This window comes from Salmo trutta, chromosome 2 (assembly GCF_901001165.1).
Source record: "Salmo trutta chromosome 2, fSalTru1.1, whole genome shotgun sequence".
NCBI lineage: Eukaryota > Metazoa > Chordata > Actinopteri > Salmoniformes > Salmonidae > Salmo > Salmo trutta.
In genome coordinates, this window is record NC_042958.1 from 6,676,347 (window position 1) to 6,695,808 (window position 19,462).

Sequence of the window (19,462 nt, forward strand, 5' to 3'; positions counted from 1 at the left end):
AAGCAACTGAACACCAAATAAATTCAGCCCAATAGAAAAAAAGATTGCTTGAATGATTATCAATCATGCTTTCACCCCTAGGACCACACAGGCCCCTTCAACTATCACACTCAAGAGGAGGGACTCTGCTTGGCCTATTGCACAACACCCAGACCTGGCACCCTCTCCCATGTAGAAGTCTGGTGGGGTACCAATACAGATACATTTCAGACACAGACCTGCATTCACTTCTTGCTGTGGTGGTGGCTTTAGGGGAGGGCGTGGTGGTGGTGGCGGCTTTAGGGGAGGGCGTGGTGGTGGTGGCTTTAGGGGAGGACGTGGTGGTGGTGGCTTTAGGGGAGGACGTGGTGGTGGTGGCTTTAGGGGAGGGCGTGGTGGTGGTGGCTTTAGGGGAGGGCGTGGTGGTGGAGGCTTTAGGGGAGGGCGTGGTGGTGGTGGCTTTAGGGGAGGGCGTGGTGGTGGAGGCTTTAGGGGAGGGCGTGGTGGTGGCGGCTTTAGGGGAGGGCGTGGTGGTGGCGGCTTTAGGGGAGGGCGTGGTGGTGGCGGCTTTAGGGGAGGGCGTGGTGGTGGAGGCTTTAGGGGAGGGCGTGGTGGTGGCTTTAGGGGAGGGCGTGGTGGTGGTGGTGGCTTTAGGGGAGGGCGTGGTGGTGGTGGAGGCTTTAGGGGAGGGCGTAGTGGTGGCATTAGCGGAGGGCGTGGTGGAGGCTTTAGGGGAGGGCGTGGTGGAGGCTTTGGTGGAGGCTTTAGGGGAGGGCGTGGTGGAGGCTTTAGGGGAGGGTGTGGTGGTCGTGGAGGCTTTAGGGGAGGGCGTGGTGGTGGAGGCTTTAGGGGAGGGCGTGGTGGTGGAGGCTTTAGGGGAGGGCGTGGTGGTGGAGGTTTTAGGGGAGGGCGTGGTGGTGGAGGTTTTAGGGGAGGGCGTGGTGGTGGTGGCGGCTTTAGGGGAAGGCGTGGTGGTGGTGGCGGCTTTAGGGGAAGGCGTGGTGGTGGCGGTGGCATTAGCGGAGGGCGTGGTGGTGGCGGTGGCATTAGCGGAGGGCGTGGTGGTGGCGGCGGCTTTAGTGGAGGGCGTGGTGGTGGCGGCGGCTTTAGGGGAGGGCGTGGTGGTGGCGGCTTTAGGGGAGGGCGTGGTGGTGGAGGCTTTAGGGGAGGGCGTGGTGGTGGTGGTGGCTTTAGGGGAGGGCATGGTGGTGGTGGTGGCTTTAGGGGAGGGCGTGGTGGTGGTGGTGGCTTTAGGGGAGGGCGTGGTGGCGGAGGCTTTAGGGGAGGGCGTGGTGGTGGGGGAGGTTTAGGGGAGGGCGTGGTGGCGGAGGCTTTAGGGGAGGGTGTGGTGGTGGTGGCTTTAGGGGAGGACGTGGTGGAGTTGGCTTTAGGGGAGGGCGTGGTGGTGGAGGCTTTAGGGGAGGGCGTGATGGTGGCTTGTTTGAAGCATAAGAAATATAAAGCCTACAATGGTCAATCACACAGTAGCTCACGCAGACAAACAAAGTAAGCATGCTTACATGTCCTTCGTGCTACACACTGAATGTTTTCTCTGGTCAAAGACCCTGTTCTGGAATAATTTAGTCAGAACTTTAAAAAAAGGCACCATTAATAAACAGTAAATATATATGATGGGATACACTAACCAAGTGAAGACATTTTATAACCTGGAAACAGTGGGATGTCCTATATACCGACAGTCTAAGCAAAGCCGTTTCCTCCATACTTGAGAACACCCACACGTTGAGAGGATTACATTTGCCTTGTCATTATCACCAGTTTCAGACAGTACGAGTCTGTTGTGCTTAGAAGTGGCTTGTGTCACTAAAAGTGTATCTGGAATTGAAAACATTTATTGTCCACACACTGTGAAGACAACAGGCTTACCTTGACTGGTTTCTTACTCCTGGCTGGCCCCTCGTCATCGTCTGCCTCCTCGTGCTCTTTGACCCCCTGGGTGAGGTTGGTGTAGTTGGCCAACTTGTTGAGCAGCGAGGACACCATGGGGTTGCTGTCCATCTCTTCCTGTGGAAAAAAAAACACAAAAAAAAACATAACACAAAAAGTATCATAACTCATCTTGGCATGCATGCTCTCTACATAATGGTCAGAGAAATAACCTGGAACCTGGAGGGGTGGGTGAAACCATCAAGAGGAATTTAGAAATTGTACACAAATCAAAGTAGACTGGGAAAGTTTTGCTGAAGTGAATTATAGTAGAGAAAAAGATTTCACAGTCCATAATTCCCATTATTCATAGGATTCAGTATAAGGGATCGCTAGCACAGAGAGGTTAGGGTAGCCAAATGGCATTAGACAGTGCCTTTGAAAACTGGATGAGTATAAAAGAGGGAAAGCCTCTTTCTTCACGTTTAACATTGAATCCCTAATCAACAGCCTTATAGTCAAACGCCTATGTCAAAGGTCATTAAATACACCACAGATAACCTTATTGGATGTTGACAGTTACCTCGAAGAGGGCCATGTTCTTCCCATCGTATAGATTCCCTTTGTCATGGTCTGTGTTGTTAATGAACGGACTGCTTTCCTTTGGCATGCCATCGCCTGTAGAAACAAAAGAGATAGTTTTTGAGAAAACAAGCCTCCACTGCAGTCATTGAAGTGACTGTTCGGCTGATGGAAGTAAATGGATGACAGAGTCGATTAAAAGGTTGCAAGATCGAATCCCCAAGCTGTCGTTCCGCCCCTGAACAAGGCAGTTAACCCACTGTTCCTAGGCCGTCATTGAAAATAAGAATTTGTTCTTAAGTGACTTGCCTAGTTAAATAAAATTAAAAAGATTAACTGGCCGTTAACCAGAGGTGAACTTTAATCAGAAGAAAATATGGCAAAAAGCTAAAACCAACCAGTTTGTTTAGAAGACAACACAACGACTCCAACTGTCCCTTCAGTGAGTTTCAGGTCATCCCCAGAGTTGTTCTATACTGGGACATGAAGGGCCATCACGGTGATGGATGTCTATACTCTGGTGGTAATAGTTCATTGATCCAGCTATTACAGCTTGCAACGGAGTAAAACACACATCCCCCTCACGGTTTGACATGGTCCAAAAACATCTAGCATGTCATTATAGTTCGCTAGAAGCAACACATTTCCATTGATTACATTGGGTCGCAGGCTATAAATAGACTAGCCTTGGCTAAAGCTTAAAACCCAGAAGAAAAAAGAGAATGTCAATCAAATACTATAACTGCCACCGCTACAGAGGGCAGTGGCGCTGGAAAGTGGAGATTATTCCTATTGAGCTACTGTAGTCTCTCATTTCAAACCTGCTGTGTTTTAGTGTTAGTGTCAGTCTGGCTAGCCAATTGTATCAACAGAGAGAAAACTACAGACCAAGATAGAGAATGAAGACTAAACAAAACAAGGGGAAATTAGTTGGTTTGGTCTGTGTTAAAAACGCCAACCCGGCCTTAAAGCCAACTTTTTATAACAATCAAAGAAAACGAGAGGCAACTGTAGCAAATTACTCAAGCTTATGATTCTATAAAGCCTCCAGTATTTATGCTGCAATAGTTTATGTGTCAGGGGGCTAGGGTCAGCCTGTTATATCTGGAGTATTTCTCCTGTCTTATCCGGTGTCCTGTGTGAATTTAAGCATGGTCCCTCTAATTCTTTCCCTCCCTCTCCCTCCCGGAGAACCTGAGCCCTAGGACCATGCCTCAAGACTACCTGGCCTGATGACTCCTTGCTGTCCCCAGTCCACCAGGTCGTGCTGCTGCTCCAGTTTCAACTGTTCTGCCTGCAGCTATGGAACCCTGACCTGTTCACCGGACATACTACCTTGTCCCGGACCTGTTGTTTTCGACTCTCTCTCTCTACCGCACCTGCTGTCTCTAACTCTGAATGCTCGGCTATGAAATGCCAACTGAAATTTACTCCTGAGGTACTGACCTGTTGCACCCTCTACAACCACTATGATGGTGATTATTATTATTATTAATATTAGACCCTGCTGGTCATCTATGAACGTTTGAACATCTTCGCCATGTTCTTTTATAATCTCCACCCGGCACAGCCAGAAGAGGACTGGCCACCCCTCAGAGCCTGGTTCCTCTCTAGGTTTCTTCCTAGGTTCCTGCCGTTCTAGGGAGTTTTTCCTAGCCACCGTGCTTCTACATCTGCCTTTGTGATATCGGCTGATGTAAAAAGGGCTTTAATAAATACAGTGGAAAGAAAAAGTATGTGAACCCTTATCTGAATTTCTGCATAAATTGGTCATAAAATTAGAGCTGATCGTCATCTAAATCACAACAACAGACAAACACAGTCTGCTCAAACTAATAACACACAAATTATTGTATTTATCTTGTCTATATTGAATACATTATTTAAACATTCACAGTGTAGGTTGGAAAAAGTATGTGAACCCCCTAGGCTAATGATTGGAGTCAGGAGTCAGCTAACCTGGAGTACAATCATTGAGACGAGATTGGAGATGCTGGTTAGAGCTGCCCTGCCCTATAAAAAATAAAAAATAAAATCACAAAATTTGAGTTTGCTATTCAGAAGAAGCATTGCCTGATGTGAACCATGCCTCGAACAAAAGAGATCTCAGAAGACCCAAGATTAAGAATTGCTGACTTGCATAAAGCTGGAAAGGGTTACAAAATTATCTCTAAAAGTCTTGATGTTCATCAGTCCACGGTAAGACAAATTGTCTATAAATGGTGAAAGTTCAGCACGGTTGCCAACATGTCTGTTGACGAGTCTACGATTAGTAAAACACTAAACAAGAATGTTCATGGCAGGACACCACGGAAGAAGCCACTGAGGTAAAAAAACAAAACATTGCTGTATGTCTGAAGTTTGCAAAAAAAAGCATCTGGATGTTCCACAGCGCTACTGGCAAAATATTCTGTGGACAGATGAAACTAAAGTTCAGTTGTTTGGAAAGAACACACAACACTATGTGTGGAGAAAAAAGGCACAGCACACAAACATCAAACCCTCATCCCAACTGTAAAGTATTGTGAAGGGAGCGTCATGGTTTGGAGCTGCTTTGCTGCCTCAGGGCCTGGACAGCTTGCTATCATCGACGGAAAAATGAATTCCCAAGTTTATCAAGGAATTTTGCAGGAGAATGTAAGGCTATCTGTCCGCCAATTGAAGCTCAACAGAAGTTAGGTGATGCAAGAGGACAACGACCCAAAACACATTAGTAAAAAACAACAAAATGGCTTCAACAGAAGAAAATACATCTTCTGGAGTGGCCCAGTCAGAGTCCTGACTTCAAAACAATTGAGATGCTGTGGCATGACCTCAAGAGAGTGGTTCACACCAGACATCCCAAGAATATGAACTGAAACAGTTTTGTAAAGAGGAATGGTTCAAAATTCTTCCTGGCCGTTGCGCAGGTCTGATCCGCAACTATAGAAAATGTTTGGTTGAGTATTAAATCCAAGGGTTCACATACTTTTCCCACCCAGCACTGTGAATATTTATATGGTGTGTTCAATCGAGACATGAAAACGTAATTGTTTGTGTGTTATTCGTTTAAGCAGACTGTGTTTGTCTATTGTTGTGACTTAGATGAAGATCAGATCAAATTTCATGACCAATTTATGCAGAAGTCCAGGTAATTCAAAAGTGTTCATATACTTTTTCTTGCCACTGTACATTTGATTGATTAATGCTAAATAACATTTCCTCAGAAAGGGTTAATAAGATGCTTTTGCCTACTCAAATACATTAAACGATCACTTAATATTTTTGCAATACAATGCTCTACATTGTTCGCCTTGCAAAAATTAAATATCTTAAATATGCAGGCATAATTCATCCCATATCTTGAATCTAAAAAGAAGGAAGTCCTGAAAATGCTACCTCAGCTAATGATAATGCAGTTTTCAGAGACTAATAGTGTAACCTTTCCTCTTGTGAGGGCTCATATATCAGCACACAGCACAGCCCGGTAGCCAGAGTGTTTCCCGTTTCAACGCGCCCGGTAGCCAGAGCGTCTCCTGTTTCAACACGCCCGGTAGCCAGAGCGTCTCCTGTTTCAACGCGCCCGGTAGCCAGAGCGTCTCCCGTTTCAACACGCCCGGTAGCCAGAGCGTCTCCTGTTTCAACACGCCCGGTAGCCAGAGCGTCTCCTGTTTCAACACGCCCGGTAGCCAGAGCGTCTCCTGTTTCAACACGCCCGCCGGTAGCCAGAGCGTCTCCCGTTTCAACACGCCCGGTAGCCAGAGTGTCTCCTGTTTCAACACGCCCGCCGGTAGCCAGAGCGTCTCCCGTTTCAACACGCCCGGTAGCCAGAGCGTCTCCCGTTTCAACACGCCCGGTAGCCAGAGCGTCTCCTGTTTCAACACGCCCGGTAGCCAGAGTGTCTCCTGTTTCAACACGCCCGGTAGCCAGAGCGTCTCCTGTTTCAACACGCCCGGTAGCCAGAGCGTCTCCTGTTTCAACACGCCCGGTAGCCAGAGCGTCTCCTGTTTCAACACGCCCGGTAGCCAGAGCGTCTCCCGTTTCAACACGCCCGCCGGTAGCCAGAGTGTCTCCTGTTTCAACACGCCCGGTAGCCAGAGCGTCTCCCGTTTCAACACGCCCGGTAGCCAGAGCGTCTCCTGTTTCAACACGCCCGGTAGCCAGAGCGTCTCCTGTTTCAACACGCCCGGTAGCCAGAGCGTCTCCTGTTTCAACACGCCCGGTAGCCAGAGCGTCTCCCGTTTCAACACGCCCGGTAGCCAGAGCGTCTCCTGTTTCAACACGCCCGGTAGCCAGAGCGTCTCCTGTTTCAACACGCCCGGTAGCCAGAGCGTCTCCTGTTTCAACACGCCCGGTAGCCAGAGCGTCTCCCGTTTCAACACGCCCGGTAGCCAGAGCGTCTCCCGTTTCAACACGCCCGGTAGCCAGAGCGTCTCCTGTTTCAACACGCCCGGTAGCCAGAGCGTCTCCTGTTTCAACACGCCCGGTAGCCAGAGCGTCTCCTGTTTCAACACGCCCGGTAGCCAGAGCGTCTCCTGTTTCAACACGCCCGGTAGCCAGAGCGTCTCCCGTTTCAACACGCCCGGTAGCCAGAGCGTCTCCTGTTTCAACACGCCCGGTAGCCAGAGCGTCTCCTGTTTCAACACGCCCGGTAGCCAGAGCGTCTCCTGTTTCAACACGCCCGGTAGCCAGAGCGTCTCCTTTCCACACCCATTGAAGTGATTATATGAGTCAGCCAAATTCATTCATATGGACCTGGTGGAGTGTGACCTTTGACTGCCGTGTACTTTCATCTGTGTAACTTTTGCTGCTTGATCCTGCTGCTGGGAATAAAAGGCTTGCAGCCTAAGCCCTGTGGTAATCGTAGAGAGAGTCAGAACGTCCTTGTGTTATACGCAGAGCAAAGAGAAGAGAGCTTATGGTGAATGAATTGATAATGTGTGTGGGGAAGGGATAACATAAATATAGGGAATGTGAGTAAATATGTGGCGAGGCAAGGGGCAGCAACTCCACGTCGCACTCTCGGTCTGACACACACTACACGCTACAGGTAATCGTTGGCTTTAATGATGCTAAATCCCAACGTCATCAAATCCCCTTTGAACCAAGGTTTAATTCCTGTGTGCTGGGTCTAGTCTTAGTGTGGTGCTTAAGTAATTGCAGCATACCATGTGTGTAAGTGGAACACAGCGTACGGATGATCCAGCAAAATTCATTGGTCTTGATTACTTTTCAACTGGAGACAATAGCAACTATTTATGGCACCAATAGCAGGTAATCCTACGACCTATGGAAAGTGAAATTACAAAATTGCACTCACCTATTGCTGAGAGACAATTACATATTTATTATTCAAGCCAATCCATATAAAAAAAAGAACACCTTCAACGTTTCAGGTCAACAATCCAATTCTCAGGTTTCCCAGAGCCATAAATGTACTGTAGCTGCGATCTGCCAATGAGGCTGCGGAACCCCTGGATCATGCCCTACCATCCATCAACACAGCAGGTGAAGAGATCCAAAGTCTACCAAATGAGCATCAACACCTCTTCACCTTGCCAAAGAAATTCACACTGATCTCTGTCACTCACAGCATGGATCCATGTGCCAACCAGAGACATGTTGTTGTGCAGGGAGCTGAGAAGGCCACAGGAGCATCACTCAGATGACAATGAGATTGGACGTTCGTTAGCATGGTACTCTCTATGGGTCTGATAGTCAGCTAGAACTCCAGACAGACTGTCTGGAGCATCTTATCAGAAGTATAGGAGGGACGGGGTCAATGTTAGAGGGAGTGAAAAGGGGGAGGAGGTTAGTGTGTCTAGCCTTGACAATAAATGAAAAGTGGGTGGGTGTCTATGCGCGTGTATTTGTGAGTGAACGAATGTGAGTGTGCATTGCAACATGCCTGAGTGTGTGTGTGTGTGGTGTGTGTACATGTGTGAAGGAGGAGGGGAGGGGGGAGGGGGGAGGGACGTTGAGGGAGCACTACGGGAAAAGTCCCTGGAGACACGGTCCAGTTTCACATTGGCTAGCCTACCACGGCCAAGATGGTGACCTAGTTTACAGACATGTGGGCGCGTCATTGCTGCCGTCATAGGTGCCTTTTCATCCCTTTTCAAGGTAGGCAGCTACTCCAGGCCAGACAATGGACCTCTTCAAATTAGATAACTAGCTGGAGAGAGAGAGAGGGTGGGTGAGAAGGCCAGAGAGAGCACGAGAGAGACAACAACACACACCGTTCTGAAGGGGTGCGAGTCGGGAAAGAGTCTGCCGCTGATTGGACTGACAGTTGTTATTCTCTGCAGCGACGTTGCGTGTCGCTAAACCCATCTTGTTTTGCCTCGGCCGGCTGCTCAAGAAGAATACCCAAATTCTTGTCATTCTTCCCTAAATCTGTGCACAACAAACATTCACACTGACCCAGGTCAGCTCTGATAGACGATACAGGAACCACGCGGTGCCATTTTCAGTGTGTTCTCTTTGTCTCCGACTGTATAGTTTCATTGATTCTTCTCTACGTCATAGTATAAAGGTCAAACAACCACAGTGAATCGCCATGTACTAAACAAGCCGTGGGCGGTTAAATTGTTGAGTGTCTTCCTCATTGTAATGTAAGATTCTGACATAGAGCTCTGTGTGTGTGTGTGTGTGTGTGTGTGTGTGTGTGGACTGAGAAAGACCCAACAGTTAGACCTATCCCAGTCAAAACTCTCATTAGTGAAGCAGACATCTTACTGATGCTGTGGACGCAGGCATACAACCAATGCTCCCTTACCTAACCTTCCATTCTAAAACAGCCCCTCAAAAACCATGGGATAACCATTAGTATCAAACAGCAAACCACTGTCCACAAAATAAACCAACACAGCTTCACCCAAATCATTAGGCAGCAACAAGGGAACGTATTCCCCAGTAAGGCAACAGTCCTTTAAAGTCAAAGGTGAATTGATACAGTTCAATTTAATACAAATCAAATGTTTTTTTGTCACATGCTTTGTAAACAACAGGTGTAAACAGTGGAATGCTAAATTACAGTCCCTTCCCAACAATACAGAGAGAATAATAATGAGAAATAATATAAAAATGACAAACACATGGAATAAATACACAATGAGTAACGATAACTTGGATACATACACAGGGTACCAGTACCGAGTCGATGTGCAGGGGTACGAGGTAATTACCAGTCATAAGTTTGGACACACCTACTCATTCCAGGGTGTTAGTAAAAATAAAGTATGTTCTACATTGTAGAATAATAGTGAAGACATCAAAATTATGAACACACTCTTGGCATTCTCTCAACCAGCTTCACCTGGAATGCTTTTCCAACAGTCTTAAAGGAGTTCCCACATATGCTGACCACTTGTTGGCTGCTTTTCCTTCACTCTGCGGTCCAACTCATCCCAAACCATCTCAATTGTGGAGTCCAGGTCATCGGATGCAGCACTCCATCACTCTCCTTCTTGGTCCAATAGCCCTTACACAGCCAGGAGGTGTGTTGTGTCATTGTCCTGTTGAAAAACAAAATGATAGTCCCACTAAGCGCAAACCTGATGAGATGGCATATCGCTGCAGAATGCTGTGGTAGCCATGCTGGTTAAGTGTGCCTTGAATTCTAAATAAATCACAGTGTCACCAGCAAAGCACCCCCACACCATCACACCTCCTCTTCCATGCATGCGGAGATTATCCGTTCACATACTCTGCGTCTCAAAAAAGACACGGCGGTTGGAACCAAAAATAAAAAATTTGGGCTCAGACCAAAGGACAGATTTCCACCTGTCCAATGTCCATTGCTCGTGTTTCTTGGCCCAAGCAAGTCTCTCCTTCTTATTGGTGTCCTTTAGTAGTGGTTTCTTTGCAGAAATTTGACCATGGAGGCCTGATTCACGCAGTCTCCTCTGAACAGTTGATGTTGAGATGTGTCTGTTACTTGGCTGGTAACTCTAATGAACTTATCCTCTGCAGCAGAGGGTCTTCCTTTCCTGTGGCGGTCCTCATGAGAGACAGTTCCATCATAGCGCTGGATGGTTTTTGCGACTGCACTTGAAGAAACTTTCAAAGTTCTTGAAATTTTCCGGATTAACTGACCATGTCTTAAAGTAATGATGGACTGTTATTTCTATTTGCTTATTTGAGCTGTTCTTGCCATAATATGCACTTGGTCTTTTACTAAATAGGACTATCTTCTGTATACCACCCCTACCTGGTCACAACACAACTGATTGGCTCAAACGCATTAAGGAAAGAAATTCCACAAATTAACTTTTAACAAGGCACACCAGTTAATTGAAATGCATTCTGGGTGACTACCTCACGAAGCTGGTTGAGAGAATGCTAAGAGTGTGCAAAGCTGTCAAAGGCAAAGCTTGGCTACGTTGAAGAACCTCAAATATTAAATATATTTTGTTACTACAAAATTCATAGTTTCATAGTTTAGATGTCTTCAGTACTATTCTACAATGTTGAAAATAGTAAAATAAAGAAAAACCCTGGAATGAGTAGGTGTGTCCAAACTTTTGACTAGTACTGTACATACATTCAGAAAATATTCAGCCCCTTTACCCTTTTCCATATTTTGCTACGTTACAGCCTTAAATTTTTTCGGCATTAATATTCACACAATTCTCCATAATGACAAAGCGAAAACCGGTTTTTAGAATTTAGAAAAATGTATTCAAAATAAAAAACAGATTTACATAATTATTCTGATCCCTTTGCTATGAGACTCGAAATTGAGCTCAGGTGAGTCCTGTTTCCATTGATCATCCTTGAGATGTTTCTACAACTTGGAGTCCAGCTGTGGTAAATTCAATTGATTGGACATGATTTGGAAAGGCACACACCTGTCTATATAAGGTCCCACAGCTGACAGTGCATGTCAAAGCAAAAACCAAGACATGAGGTCGAAGGAATTGTCCGTAGAGCTCTGAGATAGGATTGTGTTGAGGCACAGATCTGGGGAAGGGTACCAAAATATTTCTGCAGCATTGAAGGTCCCCAAGAACACAGTGACCTCCATCATTCTTAAATGGAAGAAGTTTGGAACCACCAAGACTCTTCCTTGAGCTGGCTGCTCGGCCAAACTGAGCAATCAGGGGAGAAGGGCCTTGGTCAGGGAGGTGACCAAAAACCCGATGTTCACTCTGACAGAGCTCCAGCGTTCCTCTGTGGAGATTGGAGAACATGCTGCGGCAAATGGTTGTAGATCAAACCAAAGTTCTCTAACAGGAGACACCTATTCATAAAGCATAACTTCCTGGAAGCCACTGTAGTCTCCTCATTGGAGGATTAAAGAGAAAACTGTCTAGATACACCAGGTACACCAAACATTAGGAACACCTTCCTAATATTGAGTTGCGTTGCCCTCAGATCAGCCTCAATTCGTTGGGTCATGGACTCTACAAGGTGTCGAAAGCGTTCCACAGGGTTTCTGGCCCATGTTGACTCCAATGCTTCCCATAGTTGTGTCAAGTTGGCTGGATGTCCTTTGGGTGGAGGACCATGCTTGATACAGGAAACTGTTGAGCGTGAAAAACCAAGCAGCGTTGCAGTTCTTGACAAACTGGTGCGCCTGGCACCTACCATACCCTGTTCAAAGGCACTTAAATGTTTTGTCTTGCCCATTCACCCTCTGAATGACACACATACACAATCCATGTCTCAATTGTCTCAAGGCTTAAAAATCCTTCTTTAACCTGTCTCCTCCCCTTCATCTACACTGATTGAAGTGGATTTAACAAGTGACATCAACAAGGGATCATAGCTTAAACCTGTTCAGTCTATGTCATGGAAAGAGTTCTTAATGTTTTGTATACTGAGTGTATTTGCCAACAAAGCAAAATCAACTCTTTCGCACATTCATTATAATCCACATAAACAATTCATATTTCCTGTTGCTGCAGGATTATTTTCATGTTGTGAGAAACTGGTCAAATTCATTTATCCTACATCTGTAGATGAGTGTAATTAAAGGGGAGGGTAGAGGAAGGGGGAGGCATGTCCTGTCTGTGTTGATGAATGAATGCAGGTGTGTGAGCAAGGCTAGTTCTGAACCTGACCTCTAGCAGGCACGCATGAGAAGACAATAGCCTGAGAGATAGAGAGGATGTGACATTTTCCAGAAATCCTGGTTGGAGGATTCCGGATTCCCTGCTCCTTCCCTCCTGATTCCGGGAATCCTCCAACCAGGATTTCGGGAAAACCAGGGAATTATTCAAAATTCCTGGAATTTTGCAACCCTAAAGTATGTGTGACAGCACATCAGCTAGTATTGCACTAAGCATCTCAGCCTCTATGGTAATAAATGGCTACACACAGTATTTATAACCACTAAGCTCCCCTTGGTGGCAGCTGTGCACATTAAGCTGCCTAGCACTCCCAACGTTAGTCAGCCTGACCGGCTCATGGTACAAGAGAAACAGAGTGGGAGTCAGAAAGTACTTCCTTCAATCCCTTTAGCTCGCCTTACTACAACCCAAGCCCAATAAAGACAACAAAAATCATCCCAAGTACAGAAATCCACTTAAAATACCAAGTTTGGAAAGACGGAACAAGACTATAATAAATAAAAACACACACTAACCCTCTACCACCTTCACTTCTACTATAGATAAATGTACACAAACCTAAACAGCAAAATAATTTTAGTACACAGTTTCTGATATATCACAACTTACTTTTACAGTGACTTCAGAAAGTATTCGCACCCCTTCACTTTTTCCAAATGTTGTTGTGTTACGAAGTCGGATTAATTGTAATTTTTTTGTCAACGATCTACACAAAACACTAATGTCAAAGTACATTTTTATTTCATAAATAAAGATTAATGAAAAATAAAACTCATATCTTGATTAGATAAGTATTCAACCCCCTGAGCCAATACATGTTAGAATCACCTTTGACAGTGATTACAGCTGTGAGTCTTTCTGGGTAAGTCTAAGATCTTTGCACACCTGGATTGTACAATATTTGCACATTATTATTTAAAAAAATTCTTCAAGCTCTGTCAAGCTGGTTGTTGATCATTACTAGACAGCCATTTTAAGTCTTGCCATAGATTTCAGTCAAAACTGTAACTAGGCCATTCAGGAACATTCAATGTCGTCTTGGTAAACAACTGCAGTAAATATTTGGCCTTGTGTTTAAGGTTATTGTCCTGCTGAAAGGTGAATTTGTCTCACAGAGTCTGTTGGAAAGCAGACTGAACCAGGACTTCATCTAGGATTCTGCCTGTGCTTAGCTCAATTCCGTTTCTTTTTATCCTAAGTAACTCCTTAATCCTTGCCGATGACAAGCACACCCATAACATGATGCAGCCACCACCATGCTTGGAAATATGAAGAGGGGTACTCAGTGATGTGTTGTGTTGAATTGGCCCCAAACATAACGCTTTGTATTCAGGACAAAAAGGTACTTTCTTTGCCAGATTTTTTGCAGTACTACTTCAGTGCCTTATTGCAAACAGGATGCACGTTTTGGAATATTTGTATTCTGTACAGGCTTCCTTACTTTTCACTCTGTCATTTATGTCAGTATTGTGGAGTAACTACAATGTTGTTGATCGTTCCTCAGTTATTTCCTATCACAGCCATTAAACTAACTGTTTTAAAGTCACCATTGGCCTCATGGTAAAATCCCTGAGTGGTTTCCTTCCTCTCCGGCAACTGAGTTAGGAAGGACGCCTGTATCTTTGCAGTGACTGGGTGATACAGCATCCAATGTGTAATTAATAACTGCGCCATGCTTAAGGTGATATTCAATGTCTGATATTATTTTTTACCCATCTACCAATATATGCCCTTCTTTGCGAGGCACTGGAAAACCTCCCTGCTCTGTGGTTGAATCTGTGTTTGAAATGCACTGCTCGACTTGAGGGACCTTACAGATAATTGTATGTGTGGGATACAGCGATGGGCTAGTCATTTAAAAATCATGTTAGACACTATTATTACACACAGAGTGAGTCCATGCAACCTATTTGACTTGTTAAGGACATTTTTAGTCTTCAACTTATTTAGGATTGCCATTACAAAAGGTTTGAATACCTATTGACTCAAGACATTTTGTCTTTTCATTTTTAATTAATTTTGTAAACATTTCTAAAAACATATTTTCACTGTGACATTTTGGGGTATTGTGTGTAGATCAGAGACACAAACATCTCAATTTAATCAATTTTAAATTCAGGTTGTAACACAATAACATTTGGAAAAAGTCAATGTCACAATGGAATTGTGTTTTTAGAAATGTCCTTTGTAGCTCCGGTAGTTTGAGCATGGAGCATGAAACGCCAGGGTAGTGTGTTTGATTCCCGGGATCACCCATACGTTAAATGTATGCACACATGACTAAGTCGCTTTGGATAAAAGCGACTGCTAAATATTATATTAGTTCAGAAGCCTTTACTGTGCAGGATAACGAGGTAGAAGCCTGGCTCTGACTAAGAAAGCCCAGGGTGGAGAGATAGAAGACTCTAGGGGGTTTAAAAACAAACCTCCAGGTGAGAGTCGCCAGGCACTTACCCCTCCGTCGCGACAGCGAGCCTTCTCCTTTCTCCATGCTAGAGTAAAGAGGGGCTGAGGCGGGGGTTGGGGTGGGGGGAGGGGGGGTTGAAGAGGGAGACGTCCCTGTAGTGCTGCTGCTGTTAAGGAGGTCCCAAGTGCAGAGGTCAAGGAGGAGAGGCCGGGAGTTGCTAGCGTTGTGTGGCTACGGTAGAGACGCTATGTCACCCGAGCGCTCTGTGAGTGAGGATCAGCTCTGTGTGAGTGAGACACTGGCCGACGAAGATGGCAGCAGCCACACATCACAGCCCCCCCAATCATCACCTAATCTCTCGCTCGCTCTCTCTCTCTCTCAGGGGGGAGGAGCAGTGAGAGAGGGCGGGAGAAAGTGAGAGGAGAGAGGATGAGTGAGAGAGACAAGTAGGAGGAGAGGGAGAGACAAGTCTGTGGTAGAAGGAGAGGGAGTAACAAGTAGGAGAAGAGAGATGTGCAGCTGATACTCTACCTGTGAGCAGCCAGCGCTCCATTACATCCCAAGCCTCTGAACAGAGCGAATGTAGCTCTACTTCAGAGGAAACACAAAGGATTTACAACACACACATACACTGTAGACTGTACAGTACACTGCAGTACAGACACTCGCATCCTCAAAACACATTCTGTCCTAAATGGATGCAACAACAGGGTGATCAAATTAAGTATTGCAAGAAAAATGTGAGTTAACAGAATGGGGTATTGGATTTGAGAACATTGTTATGAGTTTAACTATCTTCTGTCTTTCAGTTGAAGTTGGATGTTTGGAGTATAGTAAGGGATGACTAGTGGTACTCACTAATGTGTTGTATTGGATTTGCCACAAACATAACACTTTGTATTCAGGACAAAAAGTGAATTGCTTTGCCATTTTTTGCAGTATGACTTTAGTGCCTTGTTGCAAACAGGATGCATGTTTTGGAATATGTTTTATTCTGTACGTGCTTCCTTCTTTTCACGCTGTCAAATAGGTTAATATTGTGGAGTAACTACAATGTTGTTGATCCATCCTCAGTTTTCTCCTATCACAGCCATTGATACACCATCCAAAGTGTAATTAATAACTTCACCATGTTCAAAAGGGGATTTTCAAATGTCTGCTTTTTTTCTTAATCATCTATATATTTGTGCCGCCCTTTGCCAGGCATTGGAAAACCTCCCTCGTCTTTGTGATTGAATACTTACTGACAAGCCATTTCAGTTTAATTTATTTTTATTAATTTGCACAACAATTTTTTTTTTTTTTAACATATTTTCACTTAGACATTATGAGGTATTGTGTGTAGGCTAGTGACACAAAATGTCAATATAATCCATTTTAAATTCAGGCTGTAACAACAAAATAGGGAAAATGACAAGGGGTGTGAATACTTTCTGAAGGCGCTGTATAAAGTGGTTTACAATGGCACTTTGGTCTACGATGCTTTATGCTAGAAACAAGCTGTAAAAAACCCGGGAGAGATGTGACTCCGATGCATATGGGATATCAGTTTCATTTCTTTGACATTCAGAGACTGAGCTACAAACTTCTGTAGCTGAGGAGAAAAATATTTGACTTTGCTTAGGAAGTAATCTAATTCTGTCCCTATCTATTGATTCAGCTAATCACTTTCTGTACAACAGAAGATGTTTAAACCCCAGACAGCTTTTGTGTTGAGTTAAGCCACAGAAGAAGAGTAGCCAACAGCTACATTTATCTGCGTCTGTAGGGCTACTCTCTCTAGGGTGGGAAAAGTAGACCTACATGTATCTGCGTCGGTATGGCTACTCTCTCTAGGGTGGGAAAAGTAGACCTACATTTATCTGCGTCTGTAGGACTACTCTCTCTGGGGTGGGAAAAGTAGACCTACATGTATCTGCATCTGTAGGACTACTCTCTCTAGGGTGGGAAAAGTAGACCTACATGTATCTGCGTCGGTAGGGCTACTCTCTCTAGGGTGGGAAAAGTAGACCTACATGTATCTGCGTCTGTAGGACTACTCTCTCTGGGGTGGGAAAAGTAGACCTACATTTATCTGCGTCGGTAGGGCTACTCTCTCTAGGGTGGGAAAAGTAGACCTACATGTATCTGCGTCGGTATGGCTACTCTCTCTGGGGTGGGAAAAGTAGACCTACATTTATCTGCGTCTGTAGGGCTACTCTCTCTGGGGTGGGAAAAGTAGACCTACATTTATCTGCGTCTGTAGGGCTACTCTCTCTGGGGTGGGAAAAGTAGACCTACATTTATCTGCGTCTGTAGGGCTACTCTCTCTGGGGTGGGAAAAGTAGACCTACATTTATCTGCGTCTGTAGGACTACTCTCTCTGGGGTGGGAAAAGTAGACCTACATTTTGAAAGTACCCCGCTCAGATTCCTAATGACATCTCAGATTTTATTATTTTCAAACAGGGACAGTTTCATTGCAAACAAGACACACTGATTTGGCATTGGATAAATACGATAAGAAGAACACATAGGCCTCTCTCTCTGTCCATTCTTAGACTGTACATTTCGGTCATTTGAGTGGTATTAAAAAATAAAAAGATTCTGCTGAAATACAATGATAGATTCATGCAACGCTTTTACTATGAAGGAGATCTTTGAACCCGTACTGTTGTGGGGTGTGAACCCACAACCTTGTGACCCGTAGCCCTGTGCGCTACCAGAATTCCTGCGTAGCCATGCAACGCTTACAGGACGAAGACGTGTCTAAAAACTGCCTTAGGGTTTCAGGTCTGTCCAAGAAGTAAACTATAGGCATGTTCTCTGCTATCCATTTTATGTTGAAATTATCAGCTTGGGTATAGGGGAGGGTCAATTGTTTTATTTAAAGCGTTCAGGGCTGGGTTTAGGTAAAATATATTTTACTGAAAGGAGGGCCATTCATTTTCTTTTTAGAGGTCCGATTTTCTCCATGTAACCCTTATTATAAATAACGTTCACTCCCTAAGGTATTTTTCATCTGACTTTTCAAGCACAATGGCAGTCAATGTGAGTGATGTGAGAGCCCAGAGTTCTTAGAAAGTGTTTTGACAAATCTGGTTTAAGATTTAGAATCAAAATGGGTGCTTGCGATTCCAACATGGTGCCAACATGGTGGACTGACTTGCCAAGCTTTGCACCTATATCCAGGTATAGAGAGAGAAAGCATGGTGACTGGAAATGCCCATGTCCACTGCCCATTAATTGTCTCCCTAAGACCATGTGAACTAGACAGTAAATCACTTAACCAGAAGATCCTAATCCTGCCCTTTTTATAAAACACACCGCGGATCTCTGTCCTCGGGTAGGACAGGCAATGGCCTATGGTGGTCACTGGTCAGAGACTAACACTATTACTACAACCCCATATTGCCAATGCCATCCAGATTCTTGGATATAAATTAGTGCATCTTAATGTCCTAGGGCTGTCCGGACAAAAAGAAATCCTAGCCGACAATCAATTGATCAAAATTTTGAAACGTATTTTTTCTCATATAGACAGACATGTGTTTGAATAAAATCAACTACATACACTACTGGTCAAAAGTTTTAGAAAACTTACTCATAGTTTTGATGTCTTCACTGTTATTTTACAATGTAGAAAATTGTAAAAATAAAATAAAAACCCTTGAATGAGTAGGTGTTCTAAAACTTTGGACCGGTAGTGTATGCACTGAGCTTGTCTGATGCTTTAAAAGCACACTATTTGATTAAATAATTAAGACACACAAATGACTCAGGAAAGAGCCCGATGGTAACGCTGTGCACGCTGGCGCACGTCGTCTCGCTCTCACCCCTACTGCAGCGAAAAGGCACAACAGCACAGGTAGTGTTTATTGCGCTGTCCGTGCTGAAGCTGTGACATCATTTTAACCGTTTAGTTTCTTAGTAGTTTCTGACTGAAATGTTCTGTTACCGAAATCCCTAATTTGTTTAGGGAAAACATTCCCTGTTCTCTCAACCTTTTGCTTTCTTTACGTGAAACATGTAAGCATCGCATGCATGTGACCAATAGGGCCTGACCTATAGAATATCATAATCACATCAATAAATTGGTTATAACAAACTCCAAACACAGTAACACCCGACAGGAAATGGATACGGAGGACGTGAAAAAAAAACTCAAAATGGGAGAATATTTACTGGTTGCTCAAGAGAGAAAGGGGAAGTCAGATCTGTGGAAGACATTTGACATAGTCGTGGAAACTACTGGATTGTCACGACATCTACTGAAGGTGGCTCCTCTCCCTGTTCGGGCGACGCTCGGTGGTCGTCGTCGCCGGCCTACTAGCTGCCACCGATCCCCTTTTCCCTTACCGTTTGGTTATGTCTGTCTTGAGTTACACCTGTTTTGAGTTGAGTTCATTAGTGGGGTATTTAGTTTATAGGTTGAGGTTTTGTGCGGGATTGTTTGTTGTTTCCTGTCGTGGGGTTTTGGAGTTGTTTTGTTTTGTGTATTTTTTGGAAGGACGTTTATTCTGGACTGTGTCCCGACCCTGTTGAGGTGGACATTTTGGTCTGGTTTGTTTTCC

At 44.8% G+C, this 19,462-nt stretch overlaps 1 protein-coding gene across 6 annotated transcripts in view; it reads right to left on the minus strand.

The window, feature by feature from the left end:
- Positions 1–19,462, minus strand: part of LOC115149475 (solute carrier family 12 member 7) — a 104,710-nt gene that overhangs the window by 41,384 nt on the left and 43,864 nt on the right. For 5 of the 6 annotated variants that reach the window (XM_029692389.1, XM_029692423.1, XM_029692395.1 and 2 more), the window contains exons 2-3: positions 2,450–2,544; positions 1,867–2,004 (exon numbers count right to left, since the gene is read on the minus strand). In XM_029692389.1, coding sequence (XP_029548249.1) covers positions 1,867–2,004; positions 2,450–2,544 — 233 coding nt within the window. Of the gene's footprint in view, positions 1–1,866; positions 2,005–2,449; positions 2,545–8,018; positions 8,107–19,462 lie in introns of those variants that run through there. The other variant, XM_029692415.1, reaches the window with a different exon arrangement.